At 37.5% G+C, this 25,701-nt stretch overlaps 1 protein-coding gene across 1 annotated transcript; it reads right to left on the reverse strand.

The window, feature by feature from the left end:
• Window positions 1–5,129: 5,129 nt before the first annotated feature.
• On the reverse strand, window positions 5,130–6,371 carry LOC131427922 (kelch-like protein 40). Its single transcript, XM_058591508.1, has 2 exons — window positions 6,297–6,371; window positions 5,130–6,243 (listed from the first exon to the last, which is right to left on the reverse strand). Exons 1-2 carry the CDS (start codon window positions 6,320–6,322, stop codon window positions 5,130–5,132), a joined length of 1,140 nt encoding a protein of 379 aa, XP_058447491.1. The 5' UTR covers window positions 6,323–6,371.
• Between the last annotated feature and the right edge of the window lie 19,330 nt (window positions 6,372–25,701).

The following is a 25,701-nucleotide window of genomic DNA, read 5'->3' on the forward strand; positions in this document are numbered from 1 at the left end:
ACTATGTTAGAATTAAATTAGGATAAGAATATTATGTAAAAGTGATGCTACGGCGAAGAAAAACTTATGTAAACTGCCTTAAGAAATAAACGTATTTATGAAAAAAAAAATGTGTATCAAGCCATTTATAGTGAAGTGATTGATCGAAACAGTTATTTTGAGTGATTGTGTAGCTGTGGCAAGGGTGTGTTGATGATTGAAAAGTGTTATTTGTTGAACATTGCTGGTTCGCGAAACTAAAAAATGTTCAAGCGACGGAAACTGCGAATTTACCGCCTAAAATTAAACGACGTCAACCGATGTGAATATTCCACCCAAAAATTAAACGACGTCGAAGCGCCATCATTGTCGGTGTGATCAGATTTATATTGAATGTGAAAATTCACAAGGCAACTGTGTGATTAAAACTGAAAATCTAAAATTGGTGTGCAGCAAATTTTATTTTTTCAGTAGTGGTGTGTCATCTCGCGTTGTTTACAGCAACGCGAATAGGAGAAGCAGGATGTAAATATATGAATTGAATTGATAGCGAACCTCCCGACAGTCGGCTGTCCGGAATTTTACCAGTTTCGGAAAAAATCGTATTTTAGTGGGATGCACATAATAATACAAAACGCTATAAAATTGCAATGTATTCTTGGTAGCCGGCTACCCAGAGCATTAAACACTTGATAATATTATAAGTAATAAGCAGGGCTTGCAAATTGAAGCAACGAATATTAACAAAAGAGTTCACCCTCTGTGCTATTCACACACATTCGTATGTTAGGTAGAACTAACAGCGCATAGGGCGTTCGTTCGTTCATGGAGATGTGCGCCAGCTAATGAGTATGCTTCATGAGGTTAGCATTTCATGAATGGTTCTCATATTGAAGATACCTATGAGAAAACTTGATTCATAACTTTTTGTTCCGATGAATAATTATTGAAAAAAACATTGCTTGTTGTATTTCTAGGATATATACACAGTATAAACTCCCAAGAAACAAATTAATCGTTTTGAAAACGGGCTCAAATGAAAAATTTATGCTATACAATGTTTGAAATATTTTTGTAATGTGATCGAATTTGGTCTTAGATTACAAACATTATGTTCAAAAATACTTTCTGTAAACCAACACTAATAACACCATGCGGTCGTCAAATGGTGAGATAACTAAGTCCTCACAAGTCCCTATCTCATGCCTCCCCGAGCGTCTATGATGACATTTGGTCAATAGAACGGCGTCGACTGGGTGCTATCGCCTTCTGCGTTAGTAGCAGAATGAAAGGGTGCGAAATGGCTTGTAGGTTGAAGCCCATCCTAAACTGCAGTGTTTATCATAGTATATTACAACATGTAATTCTGTTGTTTATTACATCATGTATTATTATTATTATTTTTATTATTATTAGAAGAGCGTAACTTACACTGCGACATTAACTGTTATATTGTATCACAGCATATTATTTCATATATTATCGTCTTACACTATGTTATTTATTTATTTATTTATTTATTTATTTATTTATTATTAGGACAATGCTCATCTGACAACAAGTCTTAATGAACTAGACTATAAACTAATAAAACTAATTAAAAATGGTAATAATTTAACTTATACTATAGCAACCGATGATGAAACTGTAAAGAGGTCATATTGAAGTCAAACACATCGCTGAATTCGTTGAAACGGCGAGTCATTGCCAAAATCGGGCTGCTGCTAGCATAGTTGGTATTCCGCAGATCAGTGTACAGTAATGATCGAGGCCGAAGAACACGTGCTGGAGCATACAGATTAATCTGTGATAGAAGATCCGGAACATCATATTCAGCCAGTAATAGCTTAGATACAAAAGTGGCTTGTGAAGCACGTCGACGATCAGCTAAAGCTTTAATCCCCAATAGTTGACAACGATCTTCATACGGTGGAAGGCTCAACGGGTTACTCCATGGTAGTTCCCGTAAAGCATAACGCACGAATTTACGTTGCACAGCTTCTATCCTTCGAATCCATAAAGCGTTGTATGGACACCAAACAACATTCGCAAATTCCAGCTGTGAACGAACCAATGAGCAATATAGCGATTTTAAACAAAGTGGGTCACGAAATTCACTCGAGATTTTAAATATGAATCCAAGTAAACGATTTGCTTTGTCAATCGTTGCTGAAAGATGGCGGGTGTACGTTAGTTTTTCATCCAGAATAACACCTAGATCTTTGACGTGATCAACGCGTTGCAGTTGAGTACCAGCGACGGTGTAATTAAAATTAAACATGCTTCTCGTACGATGATAGCTTATGACGGAACATTTAGAAACACAGAGATCCATTTTGTTTCTTACACACCATTCGTAAAACATATTAACAAGATGTTGCAACTCACGGCAATCAGCTTCTTTGCGAATAACGAGAAATATTTTCAAATCGTCAGCCAAAAATAATTTGCCACCATGTCTTAAGACAAATACAGCATCGTTCACAAATAACGAAAAAAGAAGTGGTCCTAGAGTACTTCCCTGAGGAACTCCTGAGATACTTGCAAATGGTTCAGACACAGTATCTCCAATTTGTACGACAACTTTACGATTAACGAGATATGTTCGGAGCCATTGACAAAATCTGGTCGTAAATCCTAGTTTGCTAAGCTTGGTTAACAAAATTTCGTGATTCACAGAGTCAAAAGCAGCTTTAAGGTCAGTGTAGACCGTGTCTATCTGGAATTTGTTGGACATTTGCTCGGTGCAAAACGATGTGAAACAAACGAGATTTGTCTCAACCGACCGACCAGGGAAGAATCCATGTTGGCAACTGCTAATATAATGGCGACAAGCTGATAATAGAGTAGTATTGATGATTGATTCGAAGATCTTAGATTCAACACCCAGCGACGTGATTCCTCGGTAATTAACGACGTTACACTTGTCACCTTTTTTATAAACCGGGAACATTATAGACCGTTTCCAATCAGTTGGAAATGATTGCTGCTGGAGCGACAAATTGAAGATATGCGCTAGTGGTACTGCTAAAATGTCCGAACATTTTTTCAAAATAGCGGATGGTATGGCGCTGATACCTGGAGCATACAACGACTTGATTTTCTTAACGGCTGAAATAACCATTTGCTCGGAGATATGAAAAATGTCCATATCAATTACATCAGCGGGAACATCACGAGCAGCGTTTTCAAGTTCGATGGCAGTAGGTGAGTCAGTCGAAAAGACACTTGCAAAGTATCTAGCAAATAGTGAACACTTGTCAATAGCTGTTGTAGCTTCATTATCGTGATACATCATCTTAGATGGAAGTCCAATTTCATTTCTCTTCGTATTGACAAATGACCAGAAGCTTTTAGGGTTGTGCCTTAGGTTATTTTGCATACGATTCACGTAGCGATTGTATAGAAATTTATTATAGATACGATATTCGTTACTGGCTGTAGTGAAGTGATGCTTAGATATAGGGCAACGTCTGTTTGTATATATACGCAAAGCTTTGGCACGAATACGTTTCAAATTCCGTAAGGTGACGTTAGACCAAGGTGGTTTTCTAGGAGGTTTACATTTAGGTACACAGTTCTCAACACAATTATGCAATTGACGATTATAGTGGGTAACGGATAACGTTATGTTATTATATACTATGTTGTATGGTATTATACTGCATTGCATTATATTGTATTATAATATATTATAGGGTTTATTAAGAGTAGTACTACGTACCTCTGCGCAAAATATGAATTTGTTTTCCTTATAAGTTATCATTTTTAAAGTAACTTTTAACTAAATATCAAGGTCATCACAAGGTGGTCCTCACTGGTTCCTGTTTCATGCCTGAGAAATGACATATAAATTCAAGTAATATAATATCATAGCATATCGCAACATATCATTTTATTCATTCTATTATTTATTATATAATTCATTGTACTATATTATATTGTTTTTTATTATTATTTTCATTATTATATTTATTGTTATAATAAATTTGTCATCAATAATAATAACATATATTATTTTTGTAGGTGTGGATATTATTATTGTTATCAGGAGAGAAATATTCTACTTCCTGCAGTATTGCGAAGATAGAAGAGCATAACTGACACTCTACATTAACTGTTATTTTATATATTGTTTTATAATATATTATATAATATTGTATGACATTGTATTATATTATATTAAATTAAAATATATTATATTATATTAGGTTATATTATATTATTTTGTAATCTATTATATCATTTTATGTTATATTAATTTCATTACACTATGTTTCATTGTATTTATCAATATAAAACATTTTGCATGGGGCGTAAAGGGGAGGGAGCATCAGGGCATCGGACGAATTAATGACTGGACGAGGGATTGTGGATAGCCAGCCCAAGTCACTTGAAGGAAACTTGTTTCCTTCTGAAGGTTTGAAATGAGTCTGACGCGCCCTTCTCAAACAAACCATCAGGCGGGTTCAAGCATGTATAGCGATATGCTTCATCCATGCACATGATATTATGGTTGGAAGAGCATCTTTTATTCCCGCGGAATACGAGTAAGTGACTCTACTTACATATCCGCCCAACCCTTTTTGTTCGCTTTTCGGTAACAGCTATAGTAAGAAGGTGAATGGATGAGTCATATCGGGGCTACTGTAAGTCTACCCGCATCCACTGGCAAGTCCTTGAACTGATGGTGGCTTCACTTCACATCACATCATCACATCACACACCAACACTAATAACACCATGCAAATTGCCTGTATGACCTTGCTTCGCATCTTATAGCACTCCGTGTAGCAAATTCATTGCATTGTCATGGATTGCTTAGTTCATGTGTTAACTGAGACTGAGAGCACAGGTTATGTACCAAGCAAGGGAACTGGTCTGCATAGTAACATCTACTCTCACGTATCCAGTTTCTCTCACTCAGTTATCTCAAGCAAAGTGTTCACAGCGGGTGTTTTTTGTTATTTCGTTCGTTCGAGGATTCACAATACAAGCCCTGCACTTTCACTGTGTCATCACAGTGCTGAGCCGTGTGAATAGTTCTTAATAGTAATACAATATTTTTTGTGATACTCGGCAGCCACGTGCTGCAAGAGCTAGAATAAACACGTCTGAATGTTTTATTGTAATCTCGTCTTTATTCTTAACTAATTACAATCCATGTACAGAAAATATGCCAAGAAACTGCGACCCTGACTGAATTCTACTTTAATTTTATCATGCCTACATGATGCTTGCTTCATGCAAACCGCTTCCTCCGACAAGCCAATCTTGTAATAATTCTGTGGTAATAATTTAGTACAAGGTAAAAACACATCAAGTATGTTAGCTGTGTTTGAATTCTCAGTCGACAATTCGCCAGATGCGGTTACAAGTTCATCATGTTCGAAGTTGAATAGTTTAAATATATCAATTCTGGCAGAAACCGAAATTTTGCTGTGTTTCGACTCTAAGTATATTCCCAAACCTAGCAAGAATATTGGATTTTTCGATTTGATGCTGAAACCCATACTTTTCATATAGTTTTCATGTCCATCATCTGCTATGCTTCCAAAACAATGCAATGTGTTACATCTCAATGATCGAGGAGTATTCTCAATAATGGCTTTCAATTTCGTTTCTGCTTTAGCTTTCGATTGAATTTGATCGGCGTTACCAAACTTCTTCCATTTTTCTAATACTACCAATAATTGAGAATCCGAACAGTTAATGCGTCTCGCTTTAAAGATTAGTTCCAATGAATCGATATCGAGTGAGGTGATACTATCCTCTTCAAAGTATAACATAGGATTTCGTGTAATTATATCCAAACAACGCGCATCAACATTCTCGAATTTGCATAGACGGTTTAGTTGCAGAATCTGCAACACGTTTTGTTCAGTAACAGTTTTCAACAGGAATTCGGATGCATGTACCAAAACATCCGGCAACAAGAACCTTTCAGAAAGATTGCATATCTCCTGCACGTTTTCTAACGTAATATCCATCCTGGTAGAGTAAACGAAGCGTAAAATTTCTAAAAAGCACGTTGAATCTGCATCTTCCAATGTGATTTCCTTCATACTGGTCTCCTTGAAGCCACTTGAGAACATGGTGGCAAAATATTTTGAAGCGGTTATCAAAAATATTTTGTGACAAAAAATTCGCTGCTTTTGCTTGCCTATGCCGACAATTAGAACAATATCGGACATAAATTGGTTGTTGACCATGTTCATTCGGCACTCCGTCATTGAATCAGATGAGCCCATAATCTTGTGCAGGCTAAAAATGAAGATTGCCGTACAAATCAGATTTGAAAAAATTGGCCAACTTACCTGTCCATATCAGAAGAATCGTTCATTGCATACGTTGTTCAATTATTTACCAAGTTCAAACACGAAAATCTCACACTCAAATAAAAATTCACGTTCGATTCATTTTAAAAATCATGTAGAATGGTTTCAAATGTCAAATTGAATATTTTACGTGACGAAAATGAATGTTATACGAACATCCCCTAAAATGAATAGAGTCATCACATAAGGTTTACGTGAATTGACCAAACGTCAAACAATCTACGTGAATTTCCAGTGTGAAAAACTCCATTTTGAAAATGGCGAGCAGTGGCCCTCGAAGTGTAAGTAGTGTAAATATTTGCGAGAAAAGTTATTTAATTACAATTTTTTACTCCATCGACCGGACCATTCCAGTATGAAAGTTTCCATGTGTTCAACTGGACCGAGTGCCTGCGTGAGTCCGGAAGTTTACCCGCTCCTGCCGAATGCTTCAAACAGGCCGTCGGTATGAAACTAGAGACACTGGAACCATGTAATGCGACTTCAACTTGTGGGAGTTCTTGGATCTCTACTTCGGCTTCGGTTGGATGGCAGTGACAACATAAACGATTTCTGGAGGCTTGTCGATTTGAGATACCACGACGTTATTAGTTGCTTTTTAAGCCATTGGAATTATATGACAATTTTCTGAAATAAATTTTTTATATTTCATGGCATTTTTCATTTCAAAATCAGGAATCTTCCTTTCGACTTCAACCAATATGTAAAATAGTAATTTTCTGGTATCTAAATTTGATATGAACTGATAGATAAATGTGATATGAACAGTACATTACATTTTACCTATGAAACACGTAACTTTTACTGGATTATGCATTAAACAGCTTTTAAATACCAGTCCATTAAAACCTACGTGAAAATATTCACATAACTTTTCACGTAACTATAATATGATTATTATTTTGAGTGCACATATCGAAGAACTCTAATGCTACACGCTTAGAAAAAGTTACTCAAAGTTTGAGTACTAGTTACTCATTTTCAAATGATACATGGAAACGTCAAAAATTGAGTAGTTATCATCAATGATATTGAGTAACTCCTACTCTAAATTTGAGTTTAACGCAATAACTCGTTTTTTTTGTTACTATTCGCAAGATCAGTCTGAAAGTTGTAATAACCATTTGTAGCAACAGGTTGTACATTTTGTTAGTAAGATCGCGTATTTCGAGGGTGAGTCGCTCAACACAAACGGTGTTGTGTCTGCAAAAACCGGAATGATAAACTCCGTGTTGTGCTTTAGAATGAAACCGAATATGCTCAAATGTCATTTCTGAGGAATAAGTGTATGATTGGTGCCTGAGCATAACTGACATGTATGTTAATTTGCGATTGACACACTACTCAAAGCAACCACCACTTGATATAGTATTGAGTTCAATTACTTAATATTTTAATACAATACACTCAGAAAAGGAGCAATTTTTTTGCAAATTTGGTATATGTGAAATAAAATTTGAGTGATAGTTACTCTATTTTTGGTACATGTACAAATAAAGTATTACTCAGTAAATGAGTAGATTTTACCCAAATATCGTTTCCAGTGGAAGAACTCAAATTTGAGTAACTTCGGAGTTACTCTAAATTAGAGTTGTTCCACTTTTTCTGTAGATGAGTGAGATCTTACTCATTTTTGAGTAACTATTTTTAAGCGTGTAAGACAAGACAAGACAGCTCGCGTTACGGGCTTGGCTCCGTGTTTGGGAGCCCAATTGACGTTTTTGGTGTTGTACTGTTTTTGTTACCACAGCGTTATTCTCATCGAGTTTCGCAGTGTTTGCAGCAAGATTAGTGAAAATGTCTAAAGCAAATTTAAACTCAAAATAAACTAAGTTCAACAAATATTATTATTTTATTTTACCAACTCGTATACTAAGTTTCATAGTATTGGATCGTCATACTTCGGCTATCATATTTCTTTTTGCGGGATTTTTTAGATTCGCCAGACTTCAGACGAAACGAAATGAATCTGGTAATAACAGCTTGTTGGAATTGAATGCAATGAAGAACGTTATCAGGTAGTACGGTCATTTCCATTTCAATTTTTCTTTGCAAATTAGTTTCTGCTATATACTACAAGATACCAATAAGGGTCGTCAAATGATGCGATAACTAAGTCCTCACAAGTTCCTATTTCATGCCTCCCCGAGCGTCTATAATGACATTTGGTCAATAGAACGGCGTCGACTGGGTGCTATTGCCATCTGCGTTAGTAGCAGAATGAGAGAGTGCGAAATGCCTTGTAGTTTGAAGCTCATCCTAAAGTGCAATATTTATGGTAGTATATTGCCACATGTGGTTCTGTTGTTTGTTGCATTATTTGTTATATATTGAATTGAGTTATATTACATTGTATTATATATTGTTGTTATTAATATTATTAATATTATTATTATTATTATTATTATTATATTGTATTTCCTGCAGTACTGCGACGAAAGAAGAGCATAACTTACACTGCGACATTAATTGTTATACATTGTATCATAGCATATTATTTCATATAGTATCTTCTGTTATGCTATATTATGTTTATGGTATTATACTGCATTGCATTATATCATATTATATTACAAGTATATGTATTGTGTTATATTGTATTATATTATAATATACTAGCTGACCCCTGCACACTTCGTAGCGCAATAATATGATGTAGAAAATCAAAACTACTTATCAATTTTAATGATTATTGAAGAAAAATATCATTATAATGATCTATTATATCGCGGACAACAGGACAAAATATATAAAACCGATGGTTTGCCGAAACGCAAACTGGCAGCGTACAATTTACCATCCGAAAAAAACACCAAATTCACGCTACAGACTCATAACGATTATTGACTGTAATATAAAAGTTAAACGGATGAGAAAATGACGTTCAAATTGAAATGGCATAGCAGTGGGCATCATTGGAATGCGTGGAATGAAAACTTTTTCTTCTTCTAATTTGCCATTCAAAATTGTTGTCTCGACAACATTTGCGATTAACTTTTGAACTTTTAACTTTTTTCTGTACATGTTTCTCTATTGTCTGCACTTTATTTTGTACTTTGTGTGCTTGTTTCTGTAATTTGTGTGTTTGTTCCTGTACTTTGTGTGCTTGTTTCAGAATTTTTTCCTGTAAGTTCTATACCTGCTCACGCATTTTCTGTATTTGGTCCTGTAACTTCTGTGCTTATATCTGTACCATCTGCACATTCTGTACCTTTTTCTGCACTCAATTGTGCCAGTACTTCCTATACTTGTTTCCCTCATTTATGTACTTGGTTTTGTACTCTCTGCACTTGTTCTCGTGCCTTCTTTATTTTTTCCTGAACTTAGCTTCTGTACTTGTTCCTTTTAGTTCTGTACCTGTAGCTGTCCCGGTGAATTTCTCACAACTCAAAAAATATCTTTGGATGGAAATTATTTCGAATACTCTTAAATTAGAATAATCGAACGACCCTCATGATTGCTCGAGATTTGTAATGTAGAATAGTAGAGTGCTCTGTAAAAATGAATCATCTGACAATTCTCGGTTAATTTTTCAAAAGGGCCTATAAGCAAGTGACAATACATAAAGTGGCAATTCATAAAGACCTAATTTTTCGGTCGTTATCAGTATCTATTTTCGTGGTTTCAATGAATTCCATGTATTGGAATTTTCCAATCACTGCGACGCTTCATTTATGTACATCTTATGAGACTATAAGATTCTTTAATTCGATTCGACCATCTCCATTATTATCAGTGTAGTTCATACAGAACATTGAAATGTGTACTAATGCTCACTGGAAAATGTAATGAATGATTCTGTAACAACAAATTTTATTGTTCTTTTTTTCGGTGGCTAATACTTTATTTTACTTAGTCTTCGATAATTTACATCGCACAGACACCTAATTACTAATTCTTAATCTAAACATATTTTTGGTCACATTGAAATCAAATTTGTCGTAAACTTCGTTAAAAAGACGGCAACATACATAAAAAAGGTTGTTTTGTCCATATTGAATGCGATGGATTGGCAGACGTAGAAATTGTTCACGTCGAGTTCGTCTTAATGGAGCAAAACATTGCAATTTTCCAAACAACTCTGCGCAGTCAATATTGTTAGCTATTATATCGAATATCAGGAGCCGCTGCAAGACCTGTCTCCGGCTTTCCAGTGTTGGTAGATTGATGAGTCGACAGCGGTCCTCGTAAGAGGGAAGATGAACGGGATCCGACCAAGGCAGTAGACGTAGTGCGTATCGTATGAAGCTCCTTTGCGCGCTTTCAATTCTTCTGATATGGGCACTATGGAACGGTGCCCATACCGGAACGGCATATTCTAAAATACTGCGAACAACTGAACAGTACAAAGTTTTCAGACAATAGATGTCTTCGAACGACTGTGTATTCCGACGGATGAAACCCAACATGGAAAAGGCCTTCGCGGTGATTAGTGCGACGTGTTCCGAGAAGCGTAGTTTGTTACCCAAATAGACTCCAAGATCCTTTATTATAGTGACTCGTTCAATACTTGTTGTGGAAATTTTATAGTCGAAAACAGTTGAAGTACGTAAACTAGAAAATGTGACAGCATTACATTTACGAATGTTGATCTTCATGCCATTGATATTACACCAGTCGATAAGTGTTTCAATGTCAGATTGCAGTGCGTAACAACCCAGTGTAGATATAATACTGCGGAAAATCTTCAAATCGCCCGCGTCTAATGATTTTGGGGATTTTATCACCTTGCAGAGATCGTTGATGAATAGAACGAATATTAACGGACCAAGATGGCTTCCTTGTGGTACGTCCGAAGATATATCGAACGATGACGATGTTATGTTTCCTATACGTACGAAAGCGCTGCGTCCAGTCAAGTATGTCCAAATCCACTGAGTAAGCCAATCTGGAAATCCGAGTTTTTTAGATTTTTCAACAGCAAAACAATGAGGGACTTTGTCGAATGCTTTTGATAAGTCGACGTAGATAGCATCCACTTGCTGCCGTTTCTGCATTTTCTCGATTAAACTCGAAACGTAACACACCAAATTTGTTGTTGTAGACCGTTTTCTTACAAAACCGTGTTGTTCTTCGGCGATTATGAGATGAACAGAGTCATTTATGGCATCATGAACCATGCTTTCAAGTATTTTCGGCAAACAGCTGAGGATTGAAATTGAGCGTGTAGCGTTCCCATCGTATTCAGCAATCAGTTTGTTGTCTTTAGTTGACCCATGTCATTGATTGCGCCCGAAGTTATAACCTTAACCGTTAGCCTTGCGCAACGCTCTAATAAACTTCCCCTCTTTAAATCGGGTAAATAGAATAATCCGTTGTGTCTCTCCTGAAGGCGAAAATCACGAGGATTCTTCACGAATGATGTAGGATGGAAAGGGAGGGATGGCGCCAAGATTTGGTTAACAGAATGAAACAGTCAGTGGGGTCATTGGTTTCCGAAGTTGCCCGAAGAGATTAGCGGGAAATTACGTATTTCCGGTTAAGTCGTACGAGATTACCTTCCCTAATCTGAGGATTCACAACGTAAGTTATTTCATCTCAGTTCGCCAAACCTAGTGGAAGCTCGCGTTGTTGTCCGATTCAAAGTTGTGAAAAGTAAGATAGTGACGCAAGCGTGCGTGAATTTTGTCTAAATGTTTGTCTCTCCCGTTCGAATAGATTATAAAGATAGCTTCGATAGCGTCGGTAGTGCGTGCAAGAATAGCGTGTGCAAATACAATAAGAAGGTAATTGTGCTCAAAATGTTCATGCCATTGACCTCACGAATGTGCTAATGACCCCGTCGCAATAGCCATACGGCACGCTCTTTTATTTGCACAGCTACGACTGGAGAAGCGGACAATCAGAACCACACGCGTGCGGCGAACTCTACACCCGGCCTCCGTTACATCGCCGGAAGCAAGCCGGACCGTCAACTGACCGCTGGACGTATCCTAGAGCCATCAACCGTCGGCTCGAATCTGCGTGGTGATGTGATCACCCACACCCAATCGACCAAAAACGTCATCGTCAACCGAACAACGATCGATCGCAGCATCCACCAGCAGCAGCAGCAGCCGAACCTATTGGTGAGTCGTATCGTTCTTTCTACCTTATTTGGAAGGGCGGCGTCCAAAGAACCCGCACCGTAATTAAACAAAGTATTGGAGAGCATATGGATAATTCCCGTTTCGAAACGAGTGATAGGGACGCGTCCATAAGTTGAGGGTTGTGTGTCGGCCATCATGTTTTTGTGACACCATCTTTGAACGCCACACACAACCCATACGATTAGTCACCCGGGTGCGAAGCACATGGTATCGAGAGAGAAGGAGTGACGTCATATAGTAGTAAAGCACAAAAATGGTCAATGAGCACGAGTAGGGAGAGAAAGCACGCACACGAATAGTAGATAGGCCTAGATAGAAATCGTGAAACCAATTATATAATATGCAATAGAACCCGTTGATTTTCACTTAAATAAATGTTGTTTGCTTTCCCAAGATATATGTTTATATTACCGAGGTAGCTAGGAAATCATTTAGTCCATTCTCGTACGTTTGTGTCGCTTCGTCAAGTTTGCGTTGTTAGCCGTCTTCCACTTCGTGGGATTTGAACGTGTGCTATAAGTTCAGCTTCGATGAGGTTTACGCCATCTGGGGGCGAGTAGCTGCGTTGCCCATGATGATGACTTTGGGTACGGGTAAATCTCTTACCGCTATTTCTCGGAAGGTGATTAGGTATTGATGATTGCTGCTGGCTGATAATAGGGTCATCTACCCGTCTTTTGGATACTGATTCTTGGTATGCCTATCTTGACCGATCTTGAATTATCTTTGAGTCGACCTTCTTCGGGAACTCGCCCTAAGGAGAGTCTCATCCGGGCAAACACATCGCGGCATGCAGTCTTCCCAAGTGGAAGTGGCGCTTTAAACTGCATGCTTTTTAGGGATCGGTAAGGGTGGGCTACAAGCGATAATTTTTCACATCGTGAACACTACCACCACTCCTGATGAATCGGAGGATAGTGTTGATCGGTTTATAATAGAGATATAATTAAATTAAATACGTGTTAATTGTGTTAATGCGGGTATAAACCAAATAAAAATTTTAATAAATATAAATGGTTTTTATCTTCAATAGTCAGTATTATTTTCCATGTATGAAACACTTGTTAATTTAATGAAAATATTTGTTATAACATTTATATCTATTATAGAAAAACATATTACAGCTACAACCAGTTCTATTCAATAAATTAAACCAATTATTTAGTGACTATTTCAATAGAATAAACGTACAAATATTTGCGTGAACGTTTATAGATTGCTATAGTACAAAGGGCGATTATCTTTAAACTTTGTTGGGCATCCTGCGGCTCCATTCTAAACAGACTCTTGCAAATACTTTTATCATATTGTCCCAACGTTTGTAAACCTCAGTATAAATCGAAATCGAGATAGTCAACGACTTCTTGGTTGACAAAAATGTGTGGGACATTGATTGTCATAATTTTCAAATCTGATCATTTTGACCTGAGTTAGGAACACTTATATATATATATATATATATATATATATATATATATATATATATATATATATATATATATATATATATATTTATATATATATATATATATATATATATATATATATATATATATATATATATATATATATATATATATATATATATATATATATATATAAATATATATATCAATACATCGATTAGACCTTTTTGACTGTTTAAACATTAAATTATACAACAATTAAACAGCAATTCATACTTTTTTCATAAATACGTTTATTTCTTAAGGCAGTTTACATAAGTTTTTCTTCGCCGTAGCATCACTTTTACATAATATTCTTATCCTAATTTAATTCTAACATAGTCACAACGTTTTGCATTTATTAAAACATATTCTCTTATTACTTAAATATCATCTTAGGTAACTCGTCATTAATTATGAAATCTACTCGGAAATATTATTTGAACCAAACGATTAACTTCTATAAATTATAAAATAAGCTGTTATTTTCAGACATTTTGTTAATAATTTCATAAACTGTTTCGAGTTTGTTTGTATCATTACATTATTTTTATTCTAATTTAGCTATTGGTTGAACTCATGGACGCAGCTGGGATCAGAACTAAGTCTTGAAAGGGGCCTTTATTAAATTGAAACTCCAGTTTTCTTTATGAAATGATAAATAAGTTTCATGTATGAAAGGTCACGACAAGCAAGAATGTCTCGAACTGGGATATTGGATAGTCTACCTTGGGTACGCAAAGAATGTATTAGTTGAGATCTGACATCACGATACTCCACGCATGTCCAAACGACATGATCAATATCTCGATAACCTTCGCCACAAGCACAATGATTAGTCTCGGAGAGCCCAATTCGAAGGAGATGTGCATCTAACGTGTAGTGATTGGACATGAGTCTGGACATCACACGAATGAAATCTCTACTCACATCCAGTCCCCTGAACCATGCCTTTGTCGATATTTTCGGAATAATTGAGTGCATCCACCGACCCACATCATCTTTATCCCAAGAAGCTTGCCAGCTGGCAAGTGTTCTTTGGCGAGACGAGCTATAGAATTCGTTGAAAGCAATTGGTCTCTCATAAATTTCACCCTCAATAGCACCACGTTTGGCTAAAATATCGGCTCTTTCATTGCCAGGAATGGAGCAATGAGCCGGGACCCAGACTATAGTGATTAGATAATTATTGTTCAATATGTCGTTCAGGCACTGTTTTATTTTGCCCAGGAAAAACGGTTCAGTCTTGCCAGTCATGTTTGAGCGAATGGCTTCAATTGCACTCAGACTATCTGTGAAGAGGAAATAATGGTTTGGAGATAATGTGACGATTACACTCAAACTATATTGAACTGCTGCTAGCTCTGCTATATAAACAGATGCAGGTTCTTGAAGCCTAAATGAGGCCGAAACATTATTGTTGAACATAGCAAACCCTGTCGCTTCTTCAATTCGCGATCCGTCCGTGTAAAACATTTTCTCAGAGTCAATATGCCTGAACTTACTTGAAAATATTTTTGGGATTTCCGTCGAACGTAGATGATCCGGGATTCCACGCACTTCGCGCTGCATGGATGTATCGAAAAATAAAGTTGAGTCAGGGACATTTAGGAGGCTGACACGGATAGGAATATATCTTGAAGGGTTGATTTCCTGTGACATATGGTTAAAATATACTGTCATGAATTTTGTTTGAGATCGAAGCTCGACTAGTCGTTCGAAATTATCAATTACCATGGGATTCAGCACCTCACATCTTATTAGCAGGCGTGATGAAAGCTCCCAAAATCGATCTTTTAATGGAAGAACTCCCGCCAGAACTTCAAGACTCATTGTATGTGTCGAATGCATGCAGCCTAAAGCAATTCGCAAACAACGATACTGAATTCGCTCCAGTTTGATAATATGAGAGTTTGCAGCGGAACGAAAGCAAACGCATCCATATTCCATCACTGAAAGTATCGTTGTCTGATACAATTTTATTAGATCTTCCGGATGAGCACCCCACCAAGATCCTGTTATTGTTCGAAGAAAATTTACTCTTTGTTGGCATTTTGTTATCAGAAACCTAATGTGTCCTCCCCACGTGCATTTGGAATCGAACCACACCCCGAGGTATTTAAAAGTTAAAACCTGTTGGATCATTCTTCCCATCATATGGAGCTGAAGCTGCGCGGGATCATGCTTTCTTGAAAAGACGACTAACTCTGTTTTCTCCGCAGAGAATTCGATACCAAGATGAACAGCCCAATCGGACAAGTTATCTAAGGTATCTTGCAATGGTTTATGCAGATCAATAGCTTTGGGTCCAGTAACTGAAACCACGCCATCATCTGCCAATTGTCTTAGTGTACATGGGGTTACTAGACAGCTGTCAATGTCATTTACGTAAAAATTATAGAGGAGCGGACTGAGGCATGAGCCTTGCGGGAGACCCATGTAACTATTTCTGAGTGTTGCCAAATAGCCATGTGAAAAATGCATGTGTTTCTCTGACAAAAGGTTGTGCAAATAATTATTTATAACCGCTGGGAGTCCATTTTGGTGAAGCTTGTCTGAAAGAACATCAATGGAAACTGAATCAAATGCTCCTTTAATGTCTAAAAATACAGATGCCATTTGTTGCTTTTGAGCGAAGGCAATTTGGATGTCAGACGAAAGTAATGCAAGGCAATCATTCGTCCCTTTATTTCTACGGAAGCCAAACTGAGTATCTGACAACAAACCGTTCGTCTCGACCCAAGTGTCGAGACGTCGTAGAATAATTTTTTCGAACAATTTTCTGATGCAGGACAACATCGCAATGGGTCTATATGAGTTGTGATTGGAAGCTGGTTTCCCCGGTTTTTGAATGGCGATAACTTCCACTTGTCTCCAGTCAGGTGGAACAATATTTTGCTCAAGAAACTTGTTGAACAATTCCAACAAACGTCTTTTTGCGAGGTTGGGCAGATTCTTCACCAAGTTGAATTTAATTCTGTCCAACCCTGGAGCGTTATTGTTACAAGACAAGAGTGCTATAGAAAATTCCATCATTGAAAATGGGTTATTAATAAAACCATTATTTGGAGGAGATTCCCGTATAATGCTCTGCGTAGGAACAGAATCTGGGCAAACTTTCCTAGCAAAGTCAAATATCCATCGGTTCGAGTATTCATCACTCTCATTGCCCACGTTACGATTCCTCATTCGTCTGGCCGTGTTCCAAAGAGTGCTCATTGAGGTATCTCTTGACAAACCTTCGACAAAATGTCTCCAATAGCTACATTTTTTGGCTCGAAGTATGCTCTTGTACTTGGTTTCTAAAACCATAAGTTTTTCAAAATTCTGAGGAGTTCCTCCTCCCCGTTTTAGAAACGTCTTGCAAGCATTTTGTTTTGCGAGTTTAGCCTCTGAGCACTCTTTGTCCCACCAGGGGTTGGGAGGCCTTCTGTTAGTCGTTGGCCCAGGAAAGCGTTTAGTTTGGGATTGTTCTGCTGCCTCCAGAATCGAACAAATGAGGAAGTCATATTCTTCAAGTGGAGGGAGCTCTTCCATTGAATTCAAAATACTAGAGATACTACTTTGGTATTTAATCCAGTCGATATTTTTTGTCAAATCATATGGAATACTAGCGGAAGTAGCAATGCAATTGCTACTGCTAATTGAGATGATGATTGGTAAATGATCGCTACCGTGTAAATCAGGCAGTATTTTCCAGGTGCAATCTAGTCGAATTGATGTTGAGCAAAGAGATAGATCTAATGCACTTGGGCGTGCCGGAGGTCTTGGGATCCGTGTTATGCTACCCATATTTAATACCGTCATGCTAAAATTGTCACAAATGTTTTGTATTAAAGATGATCTGCTATCATTGTAAACGGAACCCCACATAATACCGTGCGAATTTAAATCCCCCAGAATCAATCGTGGTGCAGGAAGGGCTTCAACCATTTCATTAAGCTGTTGCTGTCCAACTTGTGCTTTTGGAGGAATATAAACCGAAGCTATGCAAATATCTTTGCCTTTAATGTTTATTTGGCAAGCAACAACTTCTATACTAGAAGTTGAAGGGATGTTTAATCTATAAAAGGAATAGCATTTCTTAATTCCCAAAAGCACTCCACCATACGGAGAGTCTCTATCGAGACGTATAATGTTAAAATCATTAAAATTTAAAGCTATGTTTGAAGTAAGCCATGTTTCGCATAAAGCAAATACATCACATTTTTGACTATGCAATAATATTTTAAATGAATCAAGTTTTGGCATGATGCTTCGACAATTCCACTGCAGGACAGTGATTGTATCATTTGCGACGGGTGATAAATTATCCATCAAAAGATACAAAACCTGAGACAATTGGCCATTGAGCTGATAACTGCTTCAAAAAGGTTCTAGCTATTGGAAGGAATGCCATTATGAGGGTCTTTAAGGGTTCAGATATATTGAATGCTGAGAAAATCCATTCAACAATTTCCGAAAACTTCAGTAATCCTGTTGGTGGCTGTGAAATGGAGCCCACTGGATTATTATCTTTTTCTGTACTAGATCCTGGATTGGTTTGTGAATTTGACAAACCAGGAGGCACAGTCTTTGGTTTTGACTTTTTTTGTTTAACACGGGGATCTTTTTTTGAAGATGAAATTTTAGGTGTCTTTTTTGGTAATTTGGAGGAAGACTTCTTTCTCTTAACTGACCCTTGGGTAGTGATAAACGAATTACCTTCACTATTTTCGTCAGAGTCAGAGTCCTCTGGTTCCTCTAGATTTGAAAACCCGTTTTCGGTTTCCAAAGGAGGGACATCAATGACCGTTTTAAGCATTTCTGCATATGTGCGCTAAGACCGTGCTTTTAAAGAAAGCTTAATTTTGTCTTTGTGCACTTTAAATGCAGTGCATACTGAAATATCATCATGAGGACTATTCCCACAATAAATACATTTTTCAATTTCCTTGTTGCAATCATTATCTTTATGAGACCCTTCACACTTAATACATTTTGGTTTATTACTACAGTAAGTAGCTGTGTGGCCGAATTTTTTGCAGTTCGTACAATTCATTACATTTGGAACAAAAAGCCGAACAGGGAGGCGAATTTTATCGACATAGACATGGGACGGCAACGCAGACCCGGCAAATGTCACTCGAAACGAGTCTGATGGGCGATAAACTTTTTTTTCCTCTTCATGAACTACTGAGTACAGTTGTTTGCACTCCAGTATTTTCACACCCTCAAGCATAGAGTTCTTGAAACGACCAACACCATGCTTGAGTAAATCATCTACCGAAAGACTCGCTTCGGTAACAACACCGTCAATTTCGACATCTTTGGAGGGTATGTAAACTTTATACTCTTTATTGAAATGTTCCGAAGAGACAATATCATTCGCGTGTTTCAAATTATTTACCACAACACGAATTTTATCGTTATTTACTTTTATGATCTCTTTGATTGAAGAGTATCGTGATGTCAAACCTTTATTAATTTGAAAAATGTTTAATGGCTTTGATATACGTCTAAAAAAGACTATCCAAGGCCCAGAAGAGCTCTCCTGATATTTTTTCGTTCGTGGGGGTATCGGATTCATGCTAGGATTTACGTCCATGGATTCATCCATTACATTAAAATTTTTAACTAAACTTTAAAATAAAATTTGAAACCAACACTACACAGTACTCAATCAAAAGGAAAAGAAAAAACTTCTACCTTGAAATTGTTGTCTATCTCCATTGCACTGCCGTGTAGATCCTCGTTGCTCTAGATGTTCTTGTTGGATGTATCTGGACGTTGATACAATGCTGAAGCTCACTGTAGCGATAGAATATGATGTGATGCTACTGCTACCTGACATCCAGCACCACTCGAATTCCGATTTGCTTTCGTCTTCGCCAGCTGTAACCAGCGCAGGTCACCGGTGTATACCTGCGTGTTGTATGGCAGTGGAAAGACCGAGTTGTCTTGTCTCCTTGTTCCTTGTGCTCCGCACCGATATGCTTCTGCACCGAAGTGCCTTCGCACCGGTGTGCCTTTGCACTCTCCTGCTTCTATGTGCCTTTGCACTCTTCCTCTTCGATGTGCCTTTGCACTCTCCTGCTCAGCACTTGTGGCTGTATATTGCGGCCTGGGTAGAGTTTGGGAAACGCCCTTTGTTGTTTCCTTCACCAGCTTGGCCCAGCACTAGGGCTCTCTTATGCAGCACGACTATACGTTTTAACGGCTGCTGCCAACAGGTCTCTACCTGTAGTTCAACCGTTGTCGTATTTAACGCGTGTAAACCAACCAGCGTTATTAAACTGTACGCTTCTATACACAACCTTCTCGGTTGAACGGCTATTACTGAATGAGCAATTCATACTTAATGAATGCAATTTCAAAAAGATTCTACTGTATATTAAATTTATTAAATTTGAACTGGAGCATAATTAGAGCTTTGAAATGTAGATCATTTGCATTTTTATTTATTTTAATACAAAACTCAATGAAAATCTGATTAATATCATCCCACGTGGATTAAAGTCATTTGGTTTGTGACAGGAGAAACCGAACACGGCATCGGACAGTAGAAGGTTTATTTTTATCTAGTAGTTTTCCATCATGGAGCACTGGAGTGTCGCTCATCGCGTTTTTGTGTATAACTCGTTTTCAGTGGTACGTTGCAACTATTCGTGAGACATATTATGATCTCGACGAACTGACTCGAACGGAATGTGTCACTCTTCCATTCGAATCTCAATGCAAAAGTCGGTTCTCAAAGGGATTGCATAAATGTCTTGATAAATGAAAAATAAAATTAATTTATGAACGAACGTATTTATTTGTTCAAAGATTATAAATATTATAATTTAAAATCCCTTTTCATCAAGTTGATTCACAGGAACCATTCCAATAGTCGTATCAGCTTTGCACTCTAAAAATTGACAAATTTCCTCCGGCTCCGGTTACAATGGCAAACAAAATTGCTTTGTCTGCACTGTCACTTGGCACCAATCCCGAGCTACTATTGTGTGATGTCCCCGCCGGAGGTGCAACATTCAACCGATCACTGACCCACAAATTGGCATCGTCAACTGCTCAACGGCAAAAAAAACTCAGCCACTCTGCAAACGAAAGCAGGCTAATAATTGCATTCCCTCCTTTCTTCTCTCCGACAGACTCCAGCAAAAGTCCGTGGCACCTTATTCTCCCTATCTCTGTTTCCTGTCGTTCCGATGTGCGGCGGAGCCACATCCCCAGTAAGCCAATAATTTATCACATTATCTTGATTTCATTTTCCGTCCCACCAGCGGTACTGCGGACATACAACTGGGCAAAACCTGCTAACAGCAGCCCTCCCACCGAGAGGAGTTGCTGCTGCTGCTGCTGCTAGAAGAGAGAAAAAAAATAATAAAATAGCACCAGTTTCACTTTTCTTCTCACTTCATTTTCCACCCATCGGAAAAATGCATTATGGTCCATTCCATTATTCCGCCCGTCTGTGCGCCCCGCACGATTCCACACTATCGGCAACCAACCGGAGAGACATATGTACCTCTACTTGGCTGCTGCTGTCTAGTCGGATCGGAAACGAACCATTTCATATTTCCAATAGTCGTAAAGTAGCAAATATAACAGAAGGAAAACATTATCTTTATTTCATATATATGTAATTTTCTTCTCGGGTTTTTTTATTAGCTTCTTCATTTGATATCGATACATGCGAGTTGGTTAGCCAGTGCGATACTCTGATGTCCATTGGTTCGGAACGGTTTTTGATGTTCGCCTTTTTCCCTTCGATCCCGATGTGGTGGTGCACCATTTGTAGCATTCAAAAACTAACCGCCGTTAACGTAACTAATTATCAATCAAGCATAGGGTTGCCACCGAGGCTGCAATTGATGTAATATCTGATGACTATATGACTAATGATAGTATCATATTATTTACACGTTATTTGAAGCTAATGAAACTAACTAGTGGTCTAGTTACAGGGAGGTTAACGATGCGTGGAGGATGCGCATTGTTTTGTCATAGGCTGTGAACCATTTAATGAATGTGAATGATATTAACTTTTGGTTAGAATTGGACATTTCGATAGTTATTTTTGATCGAGTAGTTAAATTTGACTGAAACTGAGGTCGTATTCAAAATTTTATGTATGGAAAGTTATTCGGATTAGTTCTGCACTGACAATAAAATGATAACAAGTACTATAATAATCGGAATAATGAGATCGTAAAACGTACTTCGGGAAAAACTTACGTCATTTGACAATGTTTTCAAACTTTTTATTAAGGTACTTGACTGACAGTATAAAAAGAAATCACACAGAAGAGATTTTAACAAAAGACCTGAAACTTTGATTTCTATTCAAGATGTTTTTCATTTTACGCAATATCCGCTTTCTCAAGATTGTAAATTATTTCTTAATGACTTAATTTTCTTAATTTTCTTAGCCGAATGATAATCTACTGGCCCTCTGTCACGACGCCATCTTGATGAGATCAAAATCGGCTGATTGCAACGTAAATTAATAATCAGTAATGCAATCGTTTCACGGTTCACCTAGTTTATTGCACGATAATCGGAGATTTTTGGGTCGATTCTTTCACAATAACTTGTAAAATACAGCAGATAGTGTTTTGGGACATCAAGTGGAAGAAATTTTCACGATTTGAGAGTCGCGATGGGCTTTATTGGCATATTGTCGCAAAACTGAAATGTAAAGGCGCTGCTTGTTTAGAGATGATACCTTCAACAAGAGCTGTCAAAACGGTAGGAAAATTTCTAATTACTCCACCTTTTCAACGATTTATTATGAAAACGGGCAAATTCATTTGAAAAATCATAGTAGAAGTTTTTACTCTGAGGCGGTAATGTTGATCTTAGTTCATTGTGCGAAATCTACCGTTTATTCAGAATGGAGCATTAAACTTGGTTTGATACCATTTTTCAAATGCCTGGAAATAACAAATAAAGTATCTGATATAAATAGTACTCGATCGCTATACATTGTAGTACTCGAGAAATCAACATTACACTGGTTTCTGTTTAAAAAAATGTTGATCCGAAAAAAACCTAACCTTACCCAATTTCACACATTTCTGAAGATTTTTCATGTGTAATCGTAGTTTACACTAGAAAAAGTAGTAGTCATCACTTTAAAATCGATTTTCATCTACTCCGAGTGTACTTTTATTGCTGATATCTATTTGTACTATTGAATAAACGATAAAAATGTTGCAAATCACTACTGCCGATATGAAAATTTCCGAAAGAATCCTCCTTTTCTTGGTTCCATTTCTCATTGGCAGGTGTCGCTACCGGTAAATCAGCTTTGCGACAATGTGCCAATAGTCACACACGCTTAGAAAAAGTTACTCAAAGTTTGAGTACTAGTTACTCATTTTCAAATGATACATGGAAACGTCAAAAATTGAGTAGTTATCATCAATGATATTGAGTAACTCCTACTCTAAATTTGAGTTTAACGCAAGAACTCGTTTTTTTGTTACTATTCGCAAGATCAGTCTAAAAGTTGTATTAACTATTTGTAGCAACAGGTTGTATTTTTTGTTAATGAGATCGCGTTTTTCGAGGGTGAGTCGCTCAACACAAACGGTGTTGTGTCTGCAAAAACCGGAATGATAAACTCCGTGCTGTGCTTTAGACTGGAAACGAATATGCTCAAATGTCATTTATGAGGAATAAGTGTCTGATTGGTGCCTGAGCATAACTAACATGTATGTTAATTTGCGATTGACACACTACTCCTAGCGACCACCACTTGATATAGTATTGAGTTCAATTACTTAATATTTTAATACAATACACTCAGAAAAGGAGTTTTTTTTTGCAAATTTGGTATATGTGAAATAAAATTTCACTCAAAATTTGAGTGATAGTTACTCTATTTTTTGGCACATGTACAAATAAAGTATTACTCAGTAAATGAGTAGATTTTAACCAGTTTTTTTTTTCCAGTGAAAGAACTCAAATTTGAGTAACTTCGGAGTTACTCTAAATAAGAGTTGTTCCACTTTTTCTGTAGATGAGTGAGATCTTACTCATTTATGAGTAACTATTTTTAAGCGTACAGTCACTCTGCCCTTCAACATTTGCTGTCCAATGACAGCAAAAGAAGATGATGAAGAGGAGTGTTGCGATGAGTATCAAAACATTGCAGTGTTTGGAGCCCGCGAGGGGTCCAACGTTATCGGTGTACATTCAAACGGCTGGTGCTAACACGGAACCGCAAATCAACCTAATTTTAAGTACATTCCACCCAATTTGGGGGTTTCGTTCAATAACCTAATTTTAGGTAAAGTGGCTCTAGGTAGTTTTCGTAAAACACGTGCAAAAAAATACTCAAAGATGAGTTATATTTACTCTATAGTTGAGTCATATTGACTCAATTTCAAGTTAATACGGTTTACTTAATTTTAGCTTATTGAACGAAACTCTCGCTGTTGGGTGGTTTTGCCCTTTGTATTTTGACAACAATTGAAGGAGCGAATGAAAGGAAGTACTCAAAATTAAGTAAAAAGAAGTCAAATAATAGGTAGTTTTTATTTTCCGTGAACAAACCGCTGTCAGATGGGTGACAAACACAGCCCTATCTCGCCACCCGTGTTAATTCTACATCGTGAACGCGCCCCAAAACAAGACCTGACAACTGATTTCCTATTCTTTCTTCATTATTCTGCTTTTCGTCACCTTAGCCATGCTGAAAATATTTCGACTGCTTGGTTACGTGTCGGTTACAGTGATGTCAAACTTATTGATGTAGTAACCGCAACCTAATTTTAAGTACATTCCACCCAATTTGGGGGTTCCGTTCAATAACCTAATTTTAGGTAGAGTGGCTCAAGGTATTACCGTGAGGCACGTGCAAAAAATACCTAAAGATGAGTTAAGCGTATTCGCCACATTCGCCCCCCTGTTACTTTTTCCTATTTCCTAAATTAAAATATCCACTCAGGGGAACGCGCTACGGAGTGTATCCAAAAGTAGTTAGCAACATTAATTATTGAATAAAATAGCGAAAAAAAACATATTTTGACATCAGTTTTCGATATATTGTAGAAAAATTACATTTTCATGCATTTCACTGATTATATTGAAAAAAATCCTAGTTTCTGTGAAACTCTCGCACTTTGGACTTGACATTCTTTATTAAATTCTGCACTGTTACTTTTGTGACTTTCCTGGTGACAGTTGTCCAGTTTTTTTAACTCCTGCATGTTTTGGGACACTGTACCTTCCTTCCGAAAGTGCCGCTTGACAATTGCCCAATATCTTTCAATTGGCCGAAGATTCGGGCAGTTCGGTGGGTTGATGTCCTTTTCCACGAATTGTACAATATTTTTTGACAACCACTGTAGCTGGCGTAGTGGGCTGAAGCCATATCCAACCAGAAGAGAGGAGGAGCCTTATGCTTTCTGTACAGTGGCAGCATTCTCTTCTTCAAACATTCTTCCTCGTACACCTTGGCGTTAATTGTGCCCTTCGTGAAGAAAATCGACGACCGCAAACCGCAGGTACAAATTACTTGCCAGACCAACACCTTCTGCCCAAACTTTTCCATCGCCACCGTGGTGTCAGCGTTGTCCAGGTCCTAGTACACCGATTTCGTATAATATTGCGGTCCGGGCAGCGCTCGAGAGTCTTCCTTGGCGTAGGTTTCGTCATCGATCAGGATGCATCCGTCTTTATTCTGTAGAAATCCTTCATGGAAAGGGTCTTACCGAACTTCTCGATAATATTTTTGACACTGGTGTGGTACACTTTCACCCGTTTTGCAATTTCGTTGTACGTGACACCACTTTCTGAGCACCAAGCGTGCAAAATTTTCTTTCGCAAATTTTCTTTCTTTTTTTTTCGGATCAATTC

The sequence above is a fragment of the Malaya genurostris genome, chromosome 1 (assembly GCF_030247185.1).
Source record: "Malaya genurostris strain Urasoe2022 chromosome 1, Malgen_1.1, whole genome shotgun sequence".
Taxonomy (NCBI): Eukaryota; Metazoa; Arthropoda; class Insecta; order Diptera; family Culicidae; genus Malaya; species Malaya genurostris.